Raw genomic sequence first — 25,546 nt, 5'->3', positions numbered from 1 at the left:
AAGGCAGGATTGGATGTGGCACTTGGTGCCATGGTCTAGCCTTGAGCTCTGTGGTAAAAGGTTGGACTTGATGATCTGTGAGGTCTCTTCCAATCCTAATAATACTGTGATACTGTGATACTGTTATTTCTTGACCAGGACTATTACCCCCTAGCTTTTGGCAAATTGTCAGAAATAATCCTCAATTCTCTTACTTTTGCTTGCGTTTGGACTTTTGTGATGATTTGCACTACATCATAGAATCATAGAATCAACCAGGTTGGAAGAGACCTCCAAGGTCATCCAGTCCAACCTAGCACCCAGCCCTATCCAGTCAACTAGACCATGGAACCAAGTGCCTCATCCAGTCTTTGCTTGAACACCTCCAGGGACAGCGACTCCACCACCTCCCTGGGCAGCCCATTCCAATGGCAAATCATTCATTGGAGTAATAAAGATAAATTTACAAAGAATGGAGCTTAATATTCTTCAGAGACAGAGTGACACGTAGGGCTGAGAACTAGATACTGCACACGTACACGATTGAGAGTTTGATGTACTTGCATATGAAGGTGACAGGTACCCAAAATATTAAGAGGATGTTACTGAGGCATTGAAGGCTGTGCTCTTGCAAACCCCGATAATGAAGGCAATCAAATTCTATCGATCATGATTACTCATTTACTTGTACTGAGCTGTATCGTAATTTTGCTGGAAATTTTACTGAAAGCCTCGCTATTTGCGAAGGAATGCCAGGCAATTTAACTGCTCTTCCCTGTGCAGAAAGGCGTGTGCCAGACTGGCTGTCTCGCCGCTCCTCCGCCGCTACTCCCAGCCACGGCGCAGGCTGTCAACTCTGTGAGGTCTCCCGCGGGGAGGCATTTTTCTGATGTTTGGGCAAAACTTGCTCTTGGTGAAGTGCCAGGAATTCCCGGTGTAAGCTAATTGCTCAGATCAGCGATACCTTTGTTTCAGACAGCGCAGAGCAACTCTCGAGATCAACTATGAAGCCGTCTCACTCAGAAGCGTGTTCTAGAAAAGCGTGATTTTAGGCGAGCTGAATGACATGGGCACAGTGAAGGGCTCCTTACGCTATTATGTACAGCCGCTGGAACTGCCTGCAGGGAGCAAAGCAAGCAGCAACATACAGTGAAACCTAAGGGCTGATTTTAATGCCAGAGCTTTTCAAACCTCTGACCAAGCAGTGCTCCGTGAATGAGTATGGAGATGTTGATCTTTATTTCCTTGCAGCGCTCCCGTGCAGCAGCAGAGCCACCAGGCCCCACGGGCACTTCTCACAGCCAGAGTAACAGTCATCTCGCTTCAATTCCACCTTATACGGGGGCCGCAGCAGCGGGGCCGACGCCGCTCCCTGCCCCTCCCCGCCCCCAGGACTCGCTAACAGGTGTCGAACCCGTAGATAGCGTGGCTGGGGCCCACCTCTGCCTCGGCCGCACCTGCTCCACCAGCGGCAGCGGCCCGCCGGAGCGGCGCAGGCCCCTTGTTGAGGGTATCCTAGCAACTGCTCGGCCAATGGGAGCGGCGCTGGGGCGGGGGTGTGCGGGCGGCGGGGGCGGTTAAGCCCACGGGGCCCGGCGTAGGGCCGGAGCGTTTGCATTTGCGGTGTGTGGAGTCGAGGTGGCTCGGGAGTTTGTTTTCTCTTTCTCCTTCTCATTTTCCTTTGCTGTCGCCGCACTGGTAGCAGCCGCAGCAGGTGGTGCTACGCGGTGAGTGCGCGATGCTGTTTCTCTCCGCTGGCGGCTCGGGAGAAGAGTTCGGCGGGGGCCAGCACCGGGCGCGACGGGTACCGGGCGTTCTGCGGCCGTTGGCGGTGCACATGCCGCAGGAGGGGGTGGCGGGGCCCGGTGATACGGGAGCTGGGGAGCTCTAAAGGATGGGGGTCTGCGCCGGGCCCTGCCTATGGGAGCCCGGCATGGGGTGGCCGAGGGGAACGGCATTTCCGTGGGGTCCTCTGGTGGGCACTGGGAGGGTGCGAGGGAGGAGAGTCTCTCTGGTCGCGGCGGTAGTGTGAATGCTGACATGTGCTCCTCGTCAGGCTCCGGCTGGTCGGCTGGGACGAGGGAGGGCGCTAGGTTAGCGGCTCGGCCGTGCCCCGCGTCTGGGAGGCCCAGCGCTTCGTGGATCTCTGTGAAGCGCCAAGCGGCGGATGCTCCAAGAGGTAAGATCCGTAAAGCTTTCCCCTGAGTCAGTGAATTCGTGACTGCTGGTAGCTTCACGTCATAGCTTCCAGGATTTTGCCTTACCCTCCCGCCCCCCAGTACCTTCCCCCCTCCTTTTTTTCTTTAATTTACAGCAAAGCTCATTTAAATGCGAAGATGAGAAAAAAACTGCAACATCAGTTGGCAGTATTACTGCACATCCTCTCTGTAGAATGCCCTGCTGCTTTCTGTGGTGACAGTGAAGTGGTTACACAGAGCTCCATATGCCACGAAGGTATGATAGGAATTTCAGGGCACTGACTTAAAATAGGCATGTCAAGTAAAATGTTAATGTATTAGGTAAATTTTAATAGCGAGCTTAAACAGAAGACACAGAGGAATGCTTTGATATCATTGGTGGAGATTGTAGGTTTTAAGTGTTCCGGAGAGATGTTCTTACTGTTTGTTGTGGGGTAAAGCTGTGGTACTAGTATCTGCTGTCGTTCAGAATACAGAGAGCATAGGATAAGGTAACACCACGCTCATTGGAGTCAATATCATGCCTCTGAAAGCTGCTGGCGGCAGATGCTGAGGAAAAGATTGTAAATATAGGTTGGTTGGTTGGTGGTGATTTTATCTGTGTATCTTCCCAGGATACCGCAGTCTGGAGCGGAGTGATTTCTGAGCAGACGGTGTATCTCTTTTTACATCTGATAGCTGCTGAGGGATGTTTTTCAGTGAATTGCAGCCAGTTTTGTGTGTTTACCGTTCACAGCATCTCGTGATACAAGTCCACGATTTAACTGTTTGATATATATGGGGGAAATGGCTCTTGTTTTCCAGATTTTACGCTGAATGGTAAATACAACAGTTATACTGAGTGACATTAGAATAAGAAATTAATGATTATTGTCTGTGCAGTCATTCTTTTTCTCTGTTTCCTCTTCTGGCTGAAAAGTCATAGCTTGTTAGTCTCTTATGTGAGAGTGTTGGTTGACCTTCTTGCACCATTTTCAACTCTCTTCTGCCTTTTATACAGAGAAGATTGTGTTTAGTGTGAGCAATCTTAGTGTTCATGCAGAGATACTATGGTGATCTCTCTTCTGTCATCTTCTCCCATGTTCTCATAACACCCTGTGAGGTGTTATTTCCAGAGGACTAAGCACAGTGACCCTGGGATCTCTTCCTGCGTGTTAATACCTAACTAGAGGCTGTTGGTTTAAGTGTGTGACAGAGTTGTCTTTTCCATTGTGTTAGCTTGCATTTCTGAACGTGTAATTTCAGCTGCTGATTTTTATCATCCGTCTGCTTAGTATGAGGGCAGCCTTCTGCAGTTCTTCAGCATGGGTGCTTATTTTTCTGGAAAACTCTTCACAGTATGGGAGCTTTCTCACTTGCTGGTCACCTTTTAAAATTTACTGGGGAGCATAGATGCCTGCACAGACTCCTTTGGGACTTGAATTTTAATCTCTGATATGATGCACTTTCGTGTCATCTCTTTGCCCTTCTTTAGCTTATTTCTATACTTTGCTCTTCCCCAGCTGCTAATAAATCCGCTGATATCTTAGATTAAGAGTTTTTGATAGGAAACATGGTGAAAAGTGGGGGTTTTTTGGTAATCCAGTTATGCTGTTTTGCCCAGGTGTGTTGACTTATTCTTTCTTCCAGAGCACTGTGGCAGACTTCTTAGTGTTCCTTCCTTCCACGTAAGAGTATTCTGTGAGGTACCTTCTGTTCTGTGACACTTCTGTTTTGCTCAATAGAAATCTGAACCAGTCAATTCCCTGTCAATTTTCAGAGAACTTAGTTACAATTACCATCTTCCATTCCTTGGACAACTTGTGAATTTAATGATTTCTGAAACCTAGAATGCTAGTTTTGTCTCTGCCCAGTAAATACTGCCAACTTTGGCAAGTAGTAATGTTGTGGCTTGTTTTGGTGTTTCTTTTTCATTCATTTTAAAAATCAGATCTGCAGGGACAGCCAAGCTATAAAGTTTGGTTGAAGTTGGTCTCAGGGGAAAAGGAGGAGGAAATGCAGAAGACAGTTTTTGAGCTTTTGCCTCTTGGGTATCTGTGATGTGAGAAGGTTTGATAGCACATCAGCTCCAGCTACATGTAGTAAGTGGTGTTTGAATGCAACCAGAGAATTCAGTTTTCAAGAGTAACAGAAATAGTACTAAGAAATGGTTACATGAAGATCCATAGAGTTCAAAATGGCCTTTCATGGTGATTACATGAATTAAACCGATTAGGTGTATTATGATATTATCTGGGATGTAGTACTAAACCTACAGTGTCATGACTGGAGTGTACCCTACATTTACATACTAATGTGTCTTTGTGTCTATCTGGAGAAAAGCTACCTGTGTGGCATCTGTGGATTGCTAGACAAATGTAAAAGCTTTAAGCAGGCTTACATCTCCATTTGGGATACAAGTTTAGCAGAAGGAATCATACTGTCCTTTCAGTAAGGTCTGGAGTGAAAACTGCCATTTTAACAGGTTGAAACATATTCATGTGACAACTTGTAGTAGTGTTTAAAATGCTTCCCAGTTTCTGGTTCATAGTGCCTTTTAAACTTTTCTCTAAGATATTGCCTTATTTGGGGCAGGTAGAAATCATCTGCCAAAATCTGCCTTTCTCTATCCTCTCTACTTCAACAGAGAGAAAGTTTTCTGGGTTACTAGATACTGCATTTCTCATTTATGTCACACCCTGTGAAGGTTAGAGATGGACAGACAGATGGTGTAACATGATGACAGCAGGGTGCTGTGATAAGTGCTTGTCTTCTGGTTGTCTGAATGGGTTTTACAAACCTGGTTATAACAACTCCTTTTCAAGTGTAAGCATGATTCTGAGAAAATTTTAAGTATGCTGAATTATGCAAAGTGTAGTCACTTTTGCTGCTCATGGCCTTCAAATTGTGCTATGGCCTGAACACAGGCTTACTTAATGAAATTTATCTTCAATCTTTGGACACTCATTGTCAATCCCTCTAATGTCCTGCATAATGCAAACCAGTAATTGTAAGAAAAACTCCTTTAAATTCCCTGGGCTTGTAATATGTACTATTTTGGGGATTTAATAAAAATTGCTCTTGAAAAGAAAAATATATTTGTTAGTGAATGATGCTTGAGTTTGTGCAATTCCTCCTGTAGATTTTTGTCAAAGTTCCTCCCATGCCTTTCTAAGAATCAAGTTCTGAAACGTTATTACTGTGATGGCTTTTGGTTGGTTTCTGTTGAAGTTTTTAAAGGTTTCCTTGTATTTAACTTGTTCTAACAAGCACTTAAATGCTTGGTTTAATTACTGCTTCCTTGTTGTTAATCAAGTTCTTTCATTTGTTATAGTGTAAGTATTTTGGGCCTCTTTGTGTTTGGCTTTTTAGGTCTGGGTTTTGGTTGGTAGTGGGTTTTGGGTTTTTTTAGATTTCTGTTTGCAGTGAGATGTCTCTGTTATGTTCAGGCATTTGAAATGCCTGAAAATCCTCCTAGGTCTTCTCTACTCCAGGAGTTTCTTACTTGGAACAGAAAGCGATACTCCCTACTGGTTGTAAGAATTACATCTAGCAGGCATTGGGTCATTACAGGTTATTTTAGGAAGTGACTGAACCTGTTGATGATGTAACTGCAAGAAATCCCTGTTTACAGAGAATAGACACAGATGGAAATTTATTAAATGGTTGCAGCAGTTTTGACTGTTCAGTGACTTTTTTTTCCTCCCACCTGCAGCCAGTCAGAGTTTTGACATTAGTAGGTAATGCTGAGATTTTTATATATAAATAATTTATTTTTCCTCTTACTGAATGCCTTCCCAAACAGGATGTCTCTGTGTTAATTATGGTAGCCAAGTGTATTTTCACTCCTTTGTATTGTGGTATTAATTGGTCTATAATAACTCTGCTTCAGAATTACACATTTTTCCACCTAATCATGAACATGTTCTGTGGTATGTTATGGTGTTTGAAGAGTGGTGTAGTGCGCTAAAGGTAGAGTCCCTTCTGAATGCAGTGTAACTAAAATCATTTTGCATGCCCACTGTCTTCTTCAGGAATGCTCATCTTCAGCTCTTGCATACTTCATTGAGGTTATTTTGAGTCGCATTGCTCCATAGAAACTGCCTGGTCTGAGAAGAAAATCTGTCTGGTGGTTCTTAATCACTAGATAGCTTTACAAGTCATGACTAAGGTCCTGAACTGGCAGTAGAAGCCATGTGGAACTGAAGAGGTAATCTTATTGTGGGAGTAATGGCTTATAGCATTGCCTTTTGCAGCTGACATGGAGTTGTCTCATTCTGCACATCTATTTTAAATAGAGTATGTAAAAATAATTCAAGTACAAGATACTGACCAATCTTTGCAGTGATTATGGCCTCAAAGCGACTGTGTTGTTTAATGACACATAACAATTTATTTTCTGGTAGTAGTTTAACAGTCAAAGGATTTTTTTGAGTTTGACACTTTCCAAATCTCAAGGTGGCTAAGCGTGGATTTTATTCTGATGTATTAAACAGTGTGGAGTGGAGTGCAGGTGGTCTCTGCAAGACAGAAGGCTCTAGACTTCAAGGTTGGTTAATGTGGGAAGAATTTAGTTGCATTATCAGGACTTCATTGTACTGCCTGTGTTCTTACTCTGTTTTATTAGGCATCCCTCTAAGCCTGTGTTGATTTTTTTCTTTCTCAGTACACCAACAGGAGGACAGTGTCACTAGAGAGTAGTCTTGGTAAAATATCTGTGCTGAATAAATCTGCATGTGGTTTGCAAGGCTCAAATTTAGAGAATCATTGTATTCCCACACCTGGTCTAGTCCTGTTTCTGCTTCCAGTTAAACATTGTTTGGAGTGATAGATGCTGTGTCAAAATAGTATTGTCAATGTAGAGTAATCTGTGGGTTGGTAATGCTGTATGTTGAGGGAACTTGGGTGATAAGATCTCACAATGGCTATGCAGCCTCTTAAAGAATAAAAGCCAGTTTGTTTGAACGTAATGGCTTATCTGAAATGTGAGTAGCATTTTTGTGGACTTTCCAACAGTCCTTAATGGAATTTGTGTGTCCTGAGTTTCTTTAGAGTCTTTCAAAATACCTTTATTAGAATGCAGGATTGTGGTGCCAATAATGGGAATGGGCTTGTAGCATAACTTGTTTTTTCCCTTGTGTTTGCCTTATTTTTCTCTATCTGCTGGATCTATCAGAAATTAAACTTATATAGAAGAAGTGTGTCCTCTTAATCCTTAGGCTGACTTTTAATTAAATTCCTAATACCACAGTTGCTGTAGATGAATGGAAAAAAACCTTTATTTGCAGAAAGATTTCTGCTATGAGGTCAGTTCTTGTCTTTAGAATCTGAACCTTCACTTTGCTCATTTCTGGACATCTTGTTCTTACAAGGGAAAAAATTGAGAGGTGTCCTAAAATTAACATGATCAGAGAAAAAGCAGGAAGAAAAAAACAACCCAAAAAAAATTCTTAAGCAAAACCAGCCACTAGATTGCTGCTTTGTTTTCTCTTGCTGCCTTGCATATACTTTCTGATACACAATTTAGTATTTCTTGCAAGCTTTTAACTCATCTGAGGAATAACTTTTTTCACCAGATTCATAAATTTGGGAAAAAAGGAATATTTATTCAGTTGGATATGTTGTTTTCTAGTGCTGAGAATTCTGTAACATAGCTGTGCACCAGTATGATCTCTTAAAAACTTGAAGTTTACTATGGCTACTGTGTTCCAGGCTTTGAAATGGTTTCACATGGATTCCCACTGCATCTGTCCTCTTATGGATAACAAGAGCACACTTCTTCCTCTTTTTCCTTCTTGTTTTCCTCCAAATTATGGCTTCTTCCACAGTGATAAAAATATGTTCTGGTGTCACAGATTTATAAGTTGCTTATCCAGAGTGTGTGTTGGAACATTAGTGGGGATTTAGGGGAAAATATGCTCAAGAACTCTACAGACTGTCTAGAACTGACTTGCCATACTGTTCCAAAGTGTTAATTGAAAAAAATCTGCCTGGTGGAAAGCTTCTTTCCTTGAGTGTCCTTGTTCACATAACAGCTGATGAGTTGTGCTGGCCAAATCTTAAGCATCCAAGCTGGATTTGAAGTTTCCAGCAGTGTGGTAGCTCTAAAGCGATTATGTGCTTTCTTACTAGGTGGGGGAGGTAGGGAGAGGAGATAATTGGTTTCTTTTTTCTGAAGTGTGTGACTTCCCTTTGGTTTCCAGAGGGTCAGTGCTGTACTGGGTGGCTGTGCCAACAGGATAAGGCTTCTACAATTTGCTTCTCTGCAGAATCTCTAAAACTCCCAAAGACAATCAACTTGCCAGAGAAAGTCAATACAGCTAAATGAGTAGGTTAAGTTTGGTTAAATGGTTAAATATCTATTAGAAGCTTCTTTGCCCTCTCTGCCACTATATTTTCTATAGCACTTATCCTTCTTTTTAAATAATAATCTCCCTCAGATTTATGTTAAAACTTCATATAAGTCATCTTAAGATTACTTCCTGGTTATATGCAACAAAATATTTGATATTTGGTTTGCTGTGTTTCCTATATATCAAGAGAAACAACAGAGTTATCTAAGCATGAGCATTTGTGTGTGTGCATGGCATTTTAGCTTTAATTAATGGTCTACAAGACTTAGTGAAGGTTAAGGATAACTGAATTGGATAGATTCATCATTTTTATAGCGTAGTATTTATTGTGCTTACTGTGTTTCAAATGGTGTCTAAAGAAGTAGAAAAAAATCATGTATCTCAAGTTCAATAGTCGCTCTCCTATGCCTGCTTTAATTTTCTGCCTGTATTAGCTGCTATTGTTCATCTAAAATGCTCTTGCTATTTTAGGAGATGCTGACATAACGCAGATTGCCAGCAATTGTACTAAACGCTTCACTGCTGAACCAGTTGCTCAGGTACCTTGCCTGTCTGTGTTGCTATGGGAGATTGGAAGACTATTACAGTGCCAGTGCTGTCATCAGGTAAACTGATGGTATTTTAAATCTAGTGGATTTTCTAACTTTACTGGTGACATTTTAACTGGTGGAGAGATTGGAGTTTTGTGCATGTCATAATTGACTAGTTAAGCATAATGTTAAATGACATGTAGAATGTGTAGATTGAGTGCTTACAGAAATGCTGCTGTCCCTTAAAGTTTATCTAAAGGTTCTAAGATTTTTCAGCCACACTATTTTAATTACACCTTTTGGGATATCTTTCATTTTCAATTTTCTGGTTGTAAATTCTCTTAGTTTATCTAGTGAAAGAATTAAATTACATCATATACTTGACATAAATAAGGATATTATACATTGTATAAGAATTGTCACTAAATGCACAGCTCTTGCACCTGTGTAAAAATGAAAAAAAATTGTGCAAGCCAGTTAGGAAGGAAGATTAGGCAGTTTTTTTTTCTTGGTGGAGAAGGAACACTTGAAAGTTATCATACCTTAAAATGTAATCAAGCCATTAACTCTTCAGTGGAAATTTATAATTGTTGGGTTTTTGTTGTGAATTGCTTAATATCATTCATTCTAGGTGAAATTCTAAGCTCTAGGCTTGCAAATTTCTGTAAAAAGTTGAGTAATTGGAGGTATTTTTATTTGTATGTGAAGTTTTGTAAGCTGTTAGTCCTGACTTTTTTGTTTTTCATGTCTTTAACTTTTAGATAGCAAAAATATTTTTCAGTATACCTCAGAAAAAATGCTGTCTCCTCCAGGCATGAATCCACAAGTGCTACGCCTGCCACTGCCTTCATCCAAAAGCACACATGGCTTTTTCAGTGCCTTCTGCACGGAAGAGAATATTGAACAGAGTATATCCTATCTCAACAGGGTAAGCCACATCTTGTTTATTGGAGGTTGTGTAAAGTTGGCATTAAATAATTTATGGTAGTAAAGATTTGCTGGATTAAAGAGGCTTCTTTCTCCTTGCTCAGAAGCTGAAGTTGGTGGGCAATAGGGTACTGGTGTAGGGGGGGGGTGTCATTTCCCACACCCCCTCCACTGATACTGTTTCTGTCTTCTGGAGAATTGTAAGAGACTGATCCAGTTACTTATTCCCTCCCCCCTTGTCTTTTGCCAGGAGCTGACAACCTTGGGTTTTCCTTCTATTTACGCAGAGTCCAAAGGCAAAGAATTAAATTTAATATCTATCATAAATTGCATGAATGAGTTGCTTGTACTGCAGCACAAGAATCTGCGAGCTCAGGAAGAAGTAGAAATGCAGCACCTGAAACTGGGTAGTGATATGGATCACTTACAGAACTGCTATGCTAAACTAAAGGTAGAAAACGAGATAACTCTACCAATATTATGCAGCACTTACGTGTAAATGATACTGTACATTGTGTTTGGCTTTTATTTGTTAAGTCTTACTCCAGTTTAAAATTCCTTTAAAAATATGATTAATAAGAGAACTGAAAGATTATTTGCTTAATGACAGTTACAGCTTCTTGAATTAAGGAAGAGGGAAGACTGTTTGGCTTAGAGTTGTTAATGAGTTGTGGGTGAGAGTGTTAACACTTCAGTTAGTATCATTCAGTATCACTTAATTACATGTCCATCTCCAAAAGGGAAATTCCCAATATAATTGTAACCAATAAAAGTTTAAGTAGCATTTCTTGTGTGTCATTGGGGTGTTATCAGTCTTTATATGTAGCTTTTTTAATGTAATTTTTTGTTGTTGGAGTCCTCAGATAGCTGACTACAAAGCCTCTTTGTAAGGATTGCTTGGAGGCTGTTGTTTAAAGCTGAAATTACTCAGCTCTGTTTTATCACAACATGAATACATAACCAAGGCCATTCTCTGTGGAGTAGCAGATATATTGGAAGCTCACAGCCTAGGCTACTTCATGGGTATTTGTATATGTAGTCATATTAGAACAATGTTGTCATTTCCTTGATTCTTTCAAAGAAAATATTTCAGTGCATGGCTTTTTGGCTTGCTTTAAATAGGTCTGGCCAGCACTACCTCCCTGACAAATACTGCTATAAATTCTGAGTCATGGTAGTTCTTCTGCTGAGATAGGTCATCTATGTCTTCAACATTAAAAAATCACATATAACTACATTCACTTTTGTACAGATACTATGCAGTGTTAGGTTCCAGAATGCTGCAGTTGTGTTTCCTAGACAAATGCTTTTAAGGTGGGGAAGGTAAAACCTGATAGTACTACTTAAATCCCAGGGCATTTAATTTAGCTGTCAGCTGGTAAGTTATCTCATGCAAATTCTTTCGGATACTGTGCAGCAATCCTCTTTACTTCCTACTGTGTTACTGATATTCCAGTGTGGTTTGCTTAGAAGTTCTTGCTGCTTAAGTAACTCTACACATTCGTGGCTCACTATGTAGATGAAGAAAAAGAGCTTGTACGTGGTGTTTGGCTCTGTCATTTAAGTTGATGATTTTGTTTTTGTTTATATCTCATATTTGTTGAAAAAAATACTGCTAAAATGCTAGCTTTGCATTATGAGTTAAAATGGGAACACTGGTCCAGCCTTACTCTCTGTATGTGAAATTTGCCATTTGCTTTGCTGTGGTCACAGTCTGCATATTGTATCAGTTGTGCTCTTGGTTGTTTAACAGATGCATTCCAGGAATACTGTAGTCTTGAATTTATACAGCTTGTTTAGTATCTGCCTCACTACCACAGTATGTAATCCTCACTTAATAAAAAATTAATATCTGTATAAGATAATACCTGTTAAACCAAGGTACACTTTTGTTTCTTCTACTTGAGAATCATACTTCTGGTTCCAGAAAATAGAACTAACTTGCCATTGAAAATGCAAGGTCATCCTCAAAACATCAGATCAAATATATGTAGGCTAACTTAGGGTAAGGTGGTTTGGCAGTTTGGTTTGATTGTTTTTTTATCTGTGGGGGTGTTCTTTTGTTTATTTGACTTAGTAATTTTTTTCAGTTATTTGCTATCTTTGATACTGAATTATCAACACTTCTCCTAGGAACAGCTAGAAATATCTAAAAGAGAAATAATTGGACTTCAGGAAAGAGACAGACAACTGCAAAGCAAGAACAGAAATTTGCACCAGTTACTTAAAAGTGAAAAGGATGAAGTAAGTTGTCTTGTACTTTACTGAACAGCCATGTGATAACATGTTAATATAATTTTTTCCAAGCATTCTTTAATTATTCACTTCAGATGCTTTTTGTTTGTTTGTGATTGATTGATTGATTGATTTCTGTTGCATTGTAGAGGAGAGCAAAAGACAAAGAATGGAGGTAGGGGTAAACCCATCCTGAAAGCAGTCTCATTAAACTTGGGAGTCTTGGAAAAGTCCTTGAAATATAGGACACTGTCCAATTAGATTTGCTTCCAGAGTGCCCTTCCCTCACTGTGCTGTGCGTAGCTGAGAAGTTTCTTTGAGTGTTCTGTGTTCACAAACATTGATACAGTTAACAATCACAAAGATTTATATACTTTTATATACAGTGAACATCCAGAACTTCAAATTTAAAATATTGAATGTGTGGTGAATAATCCAGTTATCAAAGCACACTTTTGGCCTGGACTACGATATGTTTTAATGTTCTTTTAGGTCAAGTGGAATAATCTGTCTTGCAGCATCCTGTTGTCCAGTAAAAGAATACTACTTTTATTTAGTGTAAACCTAACAAGCATACTTCAGAATTAAACTAAATCCTGAACATTAGTTACTGAGAACAAAAATGTCTTTCTCTGCTCTGTTCAATAAAAATGTTAAAGAATCCTTCAGAGGAACTATAGTGTTATAATATATTGCTTATGGTGTTGGTTTCTGCAGAAAATAAGGTCTAAGGTCATAGAATCATAGAATCATAGAATCAACCAGGTTGGAAGAGACCTCCAAGATCATCGAGTCCAACCTATCACCCAGCCCTATCCAATCAACTAGACCATGGCACTAAGTGCCTCATCCAGTCTTTTCTTGAAGACCCCCAGGGACGGTGCCTCCACCACCTCCCTGGGCAGCCCATTCCAATGGGAAATCACTCTCTCTGTGAAAAACTTCTTCCTAACATCCAGCCTATACCTACCCTGGCACAACTTGAGACTGTGTCCCCTTGTTCTATTGCTGGTTACCTGGGAGAAGAGGCCAACCCCCACCTGGCTATAATGTCCCTTCAGGTAGTTGTAGACAGTAATAAGATCACCCCTGAGCCTCCTCTTCTCCAGGCTAAACAGGCCCAGCTCCCTCAACCTCTCCTCATAGGATTTGTGTTCCAGGCCCCTCACCAGCTTTGTTGCCCTTCTCTGGACATGTTCCAGCACCTCAACATCTTTCTTGAATTGAGGGGCCCAGAACTGGACACAGTACTCAAGAACTGGACACAGTACTCAGAACTGGACACAGGATATACAGCTTGAGAGAGTCCAAGTTCATTTGGTAACTTTCTTTCACTGGATTAGTTTAATAGAAGCATTATTTTGCGTCATATATTACTTTTAATTTCTGAAGGAAAATCCTTTAGTTGAAAAAATACTCTTTTTGGTGGGATTGCTTTTAGGTACAGAAGTTACAAAACATCATTTCAAGTAGAGCTACACAGTACAATCATGATATGAAGAGAAAAGAGAGAGAATACAACAAACTGAAGGAACGCTTGCAACAATTAGTCATGAACAAAAAGGACAAAAAGATAGGTAAGTAACTCCATTAATTCTACTACAGCAAAATGGCATATTCTGTATGTTAAAAATATTTCAGTTTCTCTAGGAGTACCTTAAAAAGTCAGTATGGCCCTCCTTTTTGTAGATGTCCCTTTGTAAGATTTTTAACATCTAAGAGATGTAGTATTTCCTGTCAACTGACTATGTAATGCTAACAAACTTTTATATTGTGTTCCATAAGCTTGTTTACCAAGATAGGTATCTTGGTACAAAATGAGTTTCTTACTAGGGAGAATAACTTGAAATTACTTCTGAGAGTTGTCTCCTACCTTATTGCTTTACTATCACATGATTTTTGGATAGTGCCATAAACATTGTCATGGCCATCAGATACAATCAGGAAGGAGCATTGCATGAATTTGGGTTTTGTGCTTCATTTCTTGTTTGATTGTTTCCACTTGAGGAAATGGAGTCCACTTGTTACTAAGTGATGAGGACTTTTAGAGAGGAAGTAAGATAAGCTATTCATAGCATCTCATGCTATGTGAAATAAGGAGAGAATAAATCTCCCTGATCATATGAGTATATTGTGCTGCCGTGCTCAAGGTATGAATTAATACTGTCGAGCATGAGTGGAGTTGTTGTGGTGCATTGCTGAAGACAGGTATTGGTATTATGTAGTTCAAAATATCTGCACTTTTTGGTTCATGTATTTGGCCTTGCAGTACTTGCACAGATTTTCTGAAGTGAAAGGGAAGTCCTGTTCTTCCTCTTATCTCTGCTGACATTCCCAAAACTTTTATCTGTTTGCCAACTGTAATGCTTGTTGCATTTTAGTAAACTTGTTTGTTTCCCTAAATCACAAGACAAATATTCACATTGTTACCAACTTAGTTTTCTGCTGCTTTTGTTTTCTGGAAGTGCTTGTGGGGAGCTAAACTGCTTTAGGACACCGTAGCAGGAACAGCTGCTTTGGCTACAGAAATTCTTAGATATGAGCTCAGCAATCTCTAGAGTCTCACCCCAAGGTCAGCAAAACTTAGTTGTGCCATATTCTTGACTGCAGTTGTTTTAATGCAAGTTCAAGTATCGGTGAGGTCAAAATAAGAGTTTTAAGTGTAGTTGCTGTTTGCTTGATAGCTTACTAGAATTGAATTTGGACTACTAATCTGTAGTGATGTGTCAGTTTTGGGGTTTTGTAGTGGGTTTTGTTCTGTTGTTGGGGACTTGTTTGTTTTTCCTTCAAAAGTGTACAGAGATGTTTTGTTTTGAGGAATACATTGTGAAACATCAGGAAGTTGCTTGCTGTGAACTGGAGATAAAACTGGCCAAAGGAGAGACTGGAGTTCATACATTGTTGATAGAAATGCTGAAATAAGAATAAAAGTGTCATTAAGAAATAAGACAGGATGAGAATACATCCCTCTGTCAGCTTCCAAACACAAAAATGTTTTGTCTTTGGCTAGCTTAGTTTGGTTAGCAGGCCAATGTGGTGTCTTATGAGTCTGAAAACTGAGGGGGATATATGGGTAATAATGGTCTCTTGACAATAAATACATGTAAATGCAAATAAATAAATGCAATGTCACCTGTATATATTTGCATGTTTTTTCACACTTTGAAATATCCTTTTCATTTGTAGCTATGGAAGTTCTAAATTATGTTGGTAGAGCTGATGGGAAGAGAGGTGCATGGAGGACTGATAAGACAGAAGCCAGGTAGATGTCTGAACATTAATTGAAGCATATATTATAGCTGTTATATTGTTACTGTAAGATTTCTTCTTCCAGAAATGAAGAAGAAATGTACAAAGCTCTGTTAAGTGATTATGAACAACGCCAAAAACAACTTTTAATGGAGAATGCTGAGCTGAAAAAAGTTCTGCAGCAAATGAAGAAAGAAATTATTTCACTACTCCCACCACAGAAACAGAAACCTAAAGAAAGATCTGAAGATGGACCAGTAAGTTCAATTAAAATGAACTTTGTCTGGTAGTTAGGATTGTACAGAATGGGTTATTTGCTTGAGAGGAGTGGAGTATTCATGCTTGGTATTGAAACAGATACAGCTTTTTCAGTCTAAACCTACTGTAGTATACTGGGCTGGGCTTCTGTTGTCCATTTAGACTTTTGTGACTTAACTCTTCAAGAGAGCATTCAAGTTTGATGTTTGAACAGTAGTGTAAAATGGAAGTGTAAGAGGAAGGTGCCAGTTCAACTTAACCCTCAGCGTGTTATGGGTGGGGTGTTTTCCCATGAAGAAAAACAAGGCAGTGACAAATTGACTTAACTTTCAGTGGGAGAAAATCTTTCTCTTAAATCCTCTTTGTGCTGCATAGTGAGTTTATGGGCAGTTGCTATTTCAGTGTAACAGCTGAATTTAGCAGTCTGAACTTAGTGGTTTGAAGATGTGTGAGTGAATGAGTCCTGCTAGCAGATACGTTCTGGGGACTGCCAGGTCCCCAGCACTGTGCTGTCAGAAGCCTGATCTCTGACAGTCAGACTTCCTTAGATGGAAAAACCTTCCATGTCTATAAGAGTTTTCCTTCAATAAATGAAGTCCCTCTATGTATTTAAACAAATGCATATATTTGGAAAGAAGTGGTGTACCATTTCTGTTTCTACAGGTGCTGTCAGATCTGGAAGAAGATATTGGAGAATTAAATAAAGAGAATATGTGGGAACTGTCTTGTGAAACTGTGCGAGAGCAGCTTACCAACAGCATTCGAAAACAATGGAGGATGCTGAAAAATCATGTTGAGAAGCTAGATAACCAAGGTGATGTTTAACTGCATTGCATATACATGCAAAATGCTAATGACAGTTTCATTTGGTATCATGCTCTTAAGGTTTACTTTACTGATTGTCTGAGCTAAAAGGAAGCTAAAATGGAAGAAACTGGGACCTGGTAGAGTTACTGAAAGGGCTTGCAAGTGGCATTTTAATGTGTAAGTTTTAATTGTATGTCGTTAACAAAGCACTTGCATACTAAGCCTGCTCATGAGAAAAGGCACAATTACAGCTCAATTCTGTAAACAGCAGCTTTCTGGAGAAACTTTTCATTTGAAAGTACTTGTTCTATAGTGATGTTTGTTGTCTTTCCCCATGTTTTTGAGATGTTCAAGTAATGCAGACACAATGATTTGAAGTAATTGGATATAAAATACATAAAAACTTCTCCAGAGTTTAGGCTTGCCACATCCATACTTCTGAGCCTCCTTGTGGCATTATAAAGCAAAGTGGCTGATGGTATGGTGCTGGGCTCGCCTCATTTCCAGCTGTTGAACAGCATTAAAAGACATCTAAAAATATATAAAATTCTTTCCTAGTATTATTTTCCCATGCAAGCAAATGCTGCTGCTCTCACAGGGATATTTGCAGTCAGGAATAAGACTGAGAAGGTCATGCATGCAATTGCAAATAAAAAAGCAGATGGTATATGAGAGTATGTTTGTACCATGGAAAGGATTTTAAGAACACTTGTTCTCAATAATACTTGACTTGGTGTAAAGAGTTGAAAAAAATAGTTGTAAGCATTAGGAAAAGCTGTTTCAAGTATTTGCTGTTTTCTTAGAATCTCTTTTTTTCCATTCTATAGAGATGACCACATCTAGTCCTTCAAGATGCAGTTAATGTTCAAACACTAGCATCAGGGAATCAAAGCCTGGCTCATTACAATCACTATGATAATTATGTCTGAAATGAAATAAAGTAGTATTCGATTATATAAAATACATTTTATTCCTCTCTAATTCATTCCCTTACTCAAATGAAAATATGAACACACTGTTTGTTAGCTCTATTTCTCCTTCACAGGACTTGAAGGAAAAGGCTTACTTTTTATATCTGTGATAAATATAGTAACTGTCATATTTTTATGAAAGCACAGGCTCTTCAGAAGTGGTCTCAGAAGAATAGGCTAATAGCATGTCAGTGAGAAGCAGTCTTCAGTTGTCTTTGACTTTTCTCTTAAACAATCCAAAACAGTTGGGGTTACTCATGGTGCTTTTATTGCAGTGCAGATACACCCTTTACTTTAGGGAGTGTCAAACAGCTGTGTTTTCATTGCCTTTTTTTTCTGAGCTGGATTTTGTGCATAATTCTGCAGCACCAATTCTATCAGAGACAAGAAATCCAGAAGTGATATACACTGTGTATCCCGTGTCTTTAAGGATTAAACAAATAGTCTAAAATATTTTGCTATTGTTACAACTCTCTTTTTGGTTTGTTTTTAATTAGCTTTTTCCCCCCCTTAGTGTCACGTGTACACTTAGGAGCTTTAAATGAAAAAGATGTCATTTCAAGAGAAGACCACGAGCTGCAAACTGAAAAGCTAGAGCTAGAGATTCAGCAGTGTAAAGAAATGATCAAAACTCAGCAACAGCTCTTACAGGTAGTACACTAAATTTTAAAAACTTTCTTCCCCCTCCTTCAACTGTAAGCTTTTCTGTTAGGCTTTTTTTTTTAGTAGTGGTTGGTTTTTTGGTAGACTTTTTGGGGTTGGTTGATTTGTAGTTGTGTGGTTTTAATTTTTGGGTGGGGTATTTTTTTGGAGGGTTTTTTGTTTGTTTTAATGTGCCCCTTTTCTCATCTCTGAGCCTTGCTCCATTCTGTCTTTTAAATAAAATAACTCACTGGTTTGTCCAAGTGTATGTGTGCTAGTGGGCTGGTTAGTAATTTCATGAGTTTGGAATCCTGATGGGAATAATTTGAGGGATCAACAAAAAAGATGTCTGATCAGATCAGCTCCCTGAACAGGAACACTTTGCTGTGCTAGTTTGAAGCTAGCTAGAATGTTTTGGTGAGAACTGTGAAAAGGAAACAATGGTGATGTCTACTTCACTCATAGGCTTGCTGAGATGTATAAGAACAAGAATATAAATATAGAGTCGCTCTCTGGGCTTCCCAAGTGTGGAGGGGCAGGTAACACCCAAACCATCACATTTGCCATCTGAAACTGTACCCCACCAGCCAAACTTGATACTTTCTGCATGTTAAACTTCAGTGATTTACCTGATGAGATTGAACCTCTGGATATACTGCATCTCTTAATAGTCACTCCTGAATTGATGTTTGTGCCTTTTTGTTGCTTTGTATTTGCAGCAGCAGCTTATGTCTCCATGTGATGATGACACCACACTGTTGCTACAGGACTGCTATTTGTTGGAAGAGAGAGAGCGTCTTCAGGAAGAATGGAGACTATTTCGGGAACAGAAGAAGAATTTTGAGAAAGAACGAAGAAGTTTTACAGAAGCTGCTATTAGATTAGGACTTGAGGTATTAGAAAGGGGAATTCTTAACAACCCCAAGCAGCACTACAGGCTGGGGACAGAATGGCTGGAGAGCAGCCAGGAAAAAAGGGACCTGGGAGAACTGGTAGATAGTAGCTGAACATGAGCCAGCAGTGTGCCCAGGTGGCCAAGAGAGCCAATGGCATCCTGGCCTGGACCAGGAACAGTGTGGCCAGTAGGACAAGGGAGGTTATTCTTCCCCTGTACTCAGCACTGGTCAGGCCACACCTTGAGTACTGTGTCCATTTCTGGGCTACTCAGTTCAAGAGAGATGTTGAGATACTGGAACGTGCCCAGAGAAGGGTGACAAAGTTGGTGAGGGGCCTGGAGCACAGCCCTGTGAGGAGAGGCTGAGGGAGCTGGGGTTGTTTAGCCTGGAGAAGAGGAGGCTCAGTGTCCTGGGTTTGGGCTGATCCCTCCCCTGGGAAGAAAATTCACAACACAAACCCCCCTACTTTTTTTGAAAGTCAGGGAAAGATGAAATTGTATTTTCTTACAGTATAAGTATAACAATGTAAAGAGAAATAATAACTAGAGAAGGAAGGAAGGAAGGAAAAAGGAAAAAAACAACAATACAATAACCTTAAGGGAGATGGGGGAGGGGTCAGGCGGCGGCGAAGCAGCAGAAGCAGCAGTAGCCAAAACAGCAGCCGGGGAAGATAGGCGAAGCTGCAGAAGCCAGCGGGAGAAGGGGGAGAACAAACTGTGCTTCTAGACATTAAGTTCTTGATGCTCAAATGAAATGATATTAATTTATCTATTGTTGCCATTTATGTGGCCTATCCCTGGAATGTTCATCTCTCCCCTATGTCTGAGCTAGAGGATCAGCTCAAACGGCCACACTCAGAGGTGACCTCCTTGCTGTCTACAACTACCTGAAGGGAGGCTGTAGCCAGATGGGGGTTGGTCTCTTCTCTCAGGCAACCAGCAACAGAACAAGGGGACACAGTCTCAGGTTGTGCTGGGGGATGTATGGGCTTGATATTAGGAAGAAGTTTTTCCCAGAGAGGGTGATTGGCATTGGAATGAGCTGCCCTGGGAGGTGGTAGAGTTGCTGTCCGTGGAGGCGGTCAAAAAAAAGAGCGGGTGAGGCACTTCGCCCTGTCCAATCAACTAGACCATGGCACTGGGTGCTAGGTTGGACTGGATGATCTTGGAGGTCTCTTCCAACCTGGTTGATTCTATGAGCTACAATTAAATATTTTTACTGTTATACACACTAAAGTGCATCTATCCAACAAGATCTGATTGCTAACATCTATGGAGAAATTTCATTCCCATACACTGCAAAACATCTTTAGTCACTGTAGAGCATCATTCTGTTGACAAAAAAAACCACCCCAAACAACAACAACAACAAAAAAAAACCCCAACCAAAACCACCACCAACAAATCCTCCCAAATAAAACAACTGAAAAAGGCCCACACAGCAAAAAAAACAACCCACAGGTTTTTGTTAATAATAAGAAATACAGTCACTATGGCTGGAATGCCTTCTCCTTTGTTCAGCTTTTGAAATATCTAAGTGCTTTCAGAAATCAGATCACTACTATGAGATGCTGTTTCACTTTTCTACAAAAGCAAGATCTATGCAAGTTTCAGTCAGATTTGGCTGCAGAGTTGAGTTTTCAAATGGAATACATGCCTAAAATTTTGTAGAATCCAGTGATCACATGAAGAAACAAATAACTTTTCTTCCCCTTAGGAAGGTTGTTACCTGTTCCTTTCTTGTGGTTAAGTAGATAAGTAAGCACATACTGGAGTGCAGTTAAATGTATCTAAATGAACCTTAGTATGGGTGTCCTGTATGTATGTCTATGTAATTGTTAGGGAGGCCTAAGAACAGGAAGGGGTAAACAAGTTTAGCAGGAAAAGATGATCAGGATTGTAGATTGTGAAATGATGATGGTAGAGATACAAAAGGAAAAAAGGACATTGAAATGAAAAACCAAAAAGAAAAGGACTTTCAATTTATTGTGTGCAGAATTATATTGCTTTGACATGCAGAACGTGGAGTGGCATGTGGTAAAAGGTTATAGAACTGTGGATTTAGCAGGTCAGATGAAAGCAGTGCTATTGTTCACCAAATCTCTCAGGTTTAGGACACGAGGGAACTCATAGAAACTGATAGAAATCAAGTCTAAAACATATCCAAACAAATGTGCCTTGTTTTGGATATATCAGGTAGTTGAATTCTGATTTTTTTCTGCCACAGGAGATAGTGAATGAAATCAGCAGCACATCAAAAAGTATTTGCCTCAGGTCATGAACATCACATCCACAGATGGATACTAAAAGGGAGAGGACAGTTGTTCCAGCATCTCTAATCAACTGGGAAACCTCTGAGGAAATGCACTGCAGAAATTGGCCAGATTCATATGATCTTAAAGACAGTATCTCTTCTGGTCATTTTTGGAGACAGGATGCTAAGCTAGATGCACAACATTCTGACTCAAGATAGCTTCTTGTTGTTACACTGAAATGATTGTGATGAATATAAAATGGTTTAAATTTTACCTGCACAACATGGTGACAAATACTGATGCTGCATATAGAAATGTGTTTAAATGTAATTTAATTTGCATTTCAGTGTGGTTTTGAATTTCACATTGGACCTTCCAATTCAGTTTTAAAAGGATTGAGTCACGATAAATGAAAGTTGCATGTTCAGAAGTGCTGAAGACTACACTGCAACATAAGCTTAACTACCTGTGCTTCTGCACATAAAAATGCTTAAGTGTGAGAAGCAATGCTGTAAACTTCATAGATGTTTGAAAGTTTGCATTGAAGTTCAGCTTGCTCTATTTTCTACTGACAGTAGAAATAACTTTATGAAATAGAGATCCAGTTTCACTGATGATATTTGGAGATGAAATAGCATGTTGTTTGATTAGAGAGCCACTGAATCTTTTTGGGTAGTGTGTTTTAGCCATGAATTTTCTGTTCTGTGCTTAGAGTGGATTTTCATTGGAAAATTAAATAACTCCTCTTCCTTTCTTAGTTATGGGTGAAAGTAACCAGTGCTATTGTCAATGTATTTTTTATTATCTGTTTAGAAGAAGGCTGTGGGTTGAGGTTTAAGCAGCAGCCCACAAATGAGGGTTACCTCCAAGGGAAAATGCTACACTGAGAGGGAAGTGGAGCAATGATAAGAGATTCTGCCACTGGAGTGGAGAATAGTAAAGTAGTAGGATCAGTCAGACCTCTGTGAGGAAAACAAAACATAGGTTTTGTCTTGCAAGTAAATGCAGCCTCATCTGATTCTTGTTGGATTCAAAACTTTGCTTACTTGACTGTAATTCTGTGTTAATCTGGTTCTCCTTAATTACATGGACTTGTTACAACTTCTGCTTTCCTAGATAGAATAGCATCAGTTTAGTGTGGCCTAAGCTTTTTCCTGTGATAAGTGGAAACTATCACTTCTTTTCCTAGAGAAAGGCATTTGAAGAAGATAGAGGAGCGTGGCTGAAGCAACAGTTCTTAAGTTTGTCAACTGATTACAAGCACTCTGAAAATGTGACAACTTCAAGTGCCTTCTCAGGAAGCAAGTATTTGATTCAAATTGTGTTCTTGTACTGTGTGTGTTTTTGTTGATGAGTTGTTTGGTTGATGTTTGGGGACTTTTTTGTGGTTATTTTGTTTTCCCCTTTGAAGTAGAAGATGCAAATATGAACAGAAGTTTTAAAACCCCAAAACTTCCCCAGACAAATCTAACCATGTATCTGTGTGCCTCTACCTGTCAAGGTATTCATCATTCAATCTTTTAAAGAGGGCCTCAAAAGGGCTTTCTCCCTGATCATTATTTATGTGATGAATTCATACTTGTGAACCGGTCTGGTAAACGTTAAGTACCTGACAACACAGCTGTTAAGAACAGGGAATTTTTAATGTGAGCAACTTAATGGCCAAGGCAGATGAAGAATTCATGACCTAAGTATAGATTAGAAACAAGTTTTGGAAACATAAGCATCATAATGTGGGAAACAGCAACATTAATACAATTTGGAATATACTTGGAAAATATTTTTTGCTACTTCTTTTTCTTTTGAATTTGGGAATTTTTTTCCCAAACTCTTATGCCACAGTATGCAAGTAAAGTGTTTTGGTCTTCACTGCTGAGTCTTTAATACCTTCTAAGGGGTGGGAGAGTGAGGTGAGACAAAAAAAAGGATGGGGGAGGAGCAATAGCATGTTAAATAGATTCTTCTTGTGGCAGCCAACACTTAAAGATAAATGTGTGAAACAGCTGGCAAGTAAAGATAGCTTGAACTTGTATTCTTGCTAGATAAAGCAGCGTGCCTCATGTTCTAGATTTCCCCTTGTTTTCCTTCTGTGCAATTCCTGTAGTGCTTCTATAACTGAAGTGAAATGATCTTCCACAATTGGAAAACCTTCAGTTTTTTGAGATAGAACAGATTGGCTGTGGCTCAGGAAGAATGACTTGATTTAGAAATTTCATCTGTTTAACCTTCATTGTACAGTAAAGCTTTTGTATTTGCCTTTCTCCAAAGTCTAGTGTTCCTGGATGCATGTAATGCCATATTCTCTCTAATAAATGGCATTCTTCAACTCTCTATATCCTAATCTTAAGTTACTGGATAATAGTAACAAAAAAAAAGTCTACCTCAAGCATACTCAGTTTGGATATTGCCTATTACCACACAGCTTAACATTAGAATTGTTTTAATGTTAATTTTTCTTTTACACAACACTTGCCCAGTTCTGTAAAGCTATGATGAATGCTGTCAATATAGAATCATTCTACTTTTTTCCATTTCATATAAAAGCTGTGAAATCTAAGTGTGAAGAAGAATTGGTGATCTGTCCTTGCCAATTTTGGCCAAGTCTTTCCATTACTTTAGTGATGGTTAAGTTCATATACATACTAAGGCCAACCTAGTGCTTTTAATTTTTATTCTATCATCAAGTTTGCAAGTTCTCAGGTTGCTGTTAATTACTGTATAGTTATGCTGCAGAAGTGTTTTATTAAGGAGTTTAAAAACTTCATCAATTGCAAAGTGAGAAACTTTACATTTATGTGACTTCCACATGACTACCTGCAGTGGTGGTTGTGTATGTAAATGTTTAATTTTCACATTTAGGGTCTTAATTTTAACATAAATAGCATTAAATGTACTTAGAGAATTTTATCAAAGATCTAAAGCAACAAGGTTTATTATTGTATAGATATGCTGTAAGTATTTTGTTTTGGGATGGGCTTGCTTGTTTTTTAAACAAGATGGCATAAAGGAGCAAGTTCTTCAACTATTTTCAGTTACCCTGTGGTTTAACTGATGATGCCTTTATCTTTTAGGTTCTGACCAGGACAATCAGTTAGTGAAACCTACATCTCAGCAAAGAAAATCTCACTGTGTTTCAAATGGTCCTGTTTCAGCAGAACCTTGCCAGACATCTCAGTATATTACATATAGCAGGTATCTAAAATGATGATGTTGCAGATGGCTGTTTTTATATTGCTAAACTATGTAGAGCACAAACACTAAGTTGTGATTAATTTGCAGAAAACCTAATCTAAGGCTTATGACTGATTTATAGCAGAGCACACTGAATGTCATATCATAAAACCAGTATTGTGTTTCTATCAAAAGCCTGATTTATTTGTAATGAAGTCTTCTCTTTCTTGGTTCCAGTGCTGCATCAAAAAACTCTACTGGAGATAGTAAGCCAAATCAGTCTGTGGAAAGTGACAAAGAAGAAATCAACTAATGCACAAAGTCATGGGAAGACTCTGAAATTGGCACTCTGCTATGTAGAAACTTGCACATAGAACAACTGCCTTAGACTTCCTAGTGTTGCCTGATGGGTTTTTCTGTTAGATTTGTTCATTAAACTTGGCTCTAAAGTGGAACAGAATGCTGTGAGCTTGACCATTCTTCTAGAGGATTGTGGTGATCTGAGTTGTGGTGGGTGTGTGTATGTGTGTGCATATGGCTTCTGTCTTTTTAGACTGTTTTTTGCCTCTTTCAACTCTTGAAAGAAGACTGTAATAGCTTTGATGTTTTTTGCATAATGAGTTTGGATTATGTGAACGAAGCAATGGTCTGAAACTTCGACTGTAAGGAAATACTGGATCCTGATGTTACCTTTCATCACAGGCAGAAATAGCACTTTTAGAAGTTGTGTAGTTATTGGAAACATTTGTCTCAAGTGTACTTGGCATTAAAACTTCTTTTGCCTCAACTTGAATGTACAGTACATTGTAGAGTTTTAATGAAACAGGTTCTATATATTTGTGTGATTTGAAAATACCTCTTTGATATTTCAGATGAGTTAAAAGTACAAAATCTTTATATATTTGTAAATAGACAAGATGATTATGCTAAGAAAACATGAAATGAAACATACCTATACATAATATTATTTTACATAGCATTTTAAATTGTTTTATAGTGAGATGCAGTTTACAGATGCATTAGGACTTTCAGTGGTTCAGTCAGGAACCAAATTATTTCAGATGTGAACAATAAATGTGTAATTCTATACTAAGAAA

General features: G+C 39.3%; 1 protein-coding gene across 4 annotated transcripts; it reads left to right on the top strand.

Annotated features, from left to right (window-relative positions):
* The first annotated feature begins 1,601 nt into the window (after window positions 1–1,601).
* Window positions 1,602–25,546, top strand: SSX2IP (SSX family member 2 interacting protein). Of its 4 annotated transcripts, none has more exons than XM_064147916.1 (16): window positions 1,603–1,706; window positions 2,036–2,158; window positions 8,360–8,484; window positions 8,981–9,114; window positions 9,852–9,967; window positions 10,217–10,417; window positions 12,100–12,210; window positions 13,643–13,778; window positions 15,388–15,463; window positions 15,536–15,707; window positions 16,372–16,522; window positions 18,001–18,137; window positions 18,848–19,021; window positions 22,468–22,579; window positions 24,350–24,470; window positions 24,687–25,546. In XM_064147916.1, the coding sequence occupies exons 4-16, from the start codon at window positions 9,072–9,074 to the stop codon at window positions 24,760–24,762; spliced, it is 1,626 nt and encodes a 541-aa protein (XP_064003986.1). In that variant the 5' UTR covers window positions 1,603–1,706; window positions 2,036–2,158; window positions 8,360–8,484; window positions 8,981–9,071; the 3' UTR covers window positions 24,763–25,546. The 4 variants fall into 4 exon arrangements, with proteins under 4 accessions (XP_064003987.1, XP_064003986.1, XP_064003984.1 ...); XM_064147914.1 differs by having other exon boundaries at window positions 9,801–9,967; XM_064147917.1 differs by lacking the exon at window positions 24,687–25,546 and having other exon boundaries at window positions 1,602–1,706; window positions 9,801–9,967; window positions 22,468–22,583; window positions 24,350–24,440.

This window comes from Pogoniulus pusillus, chromosome 8 (genome assembly GCF_015220805.1).
Source record: "Pogoniulus pusillus isolate bPogPus1 chromosome 8, bPogPus1.pri, whole genome shotgun sequence".
NCBI lineage: Eukaryota > Metazoa > Chordata > Aves > Piciformes > Lybiidae > Pogoniulus > Pogoniulus pusillus.
Note: the sequence above shows the minus strand (reverse complement) of the source record. Positions and strands in the feature narration are given on the sequence as shown.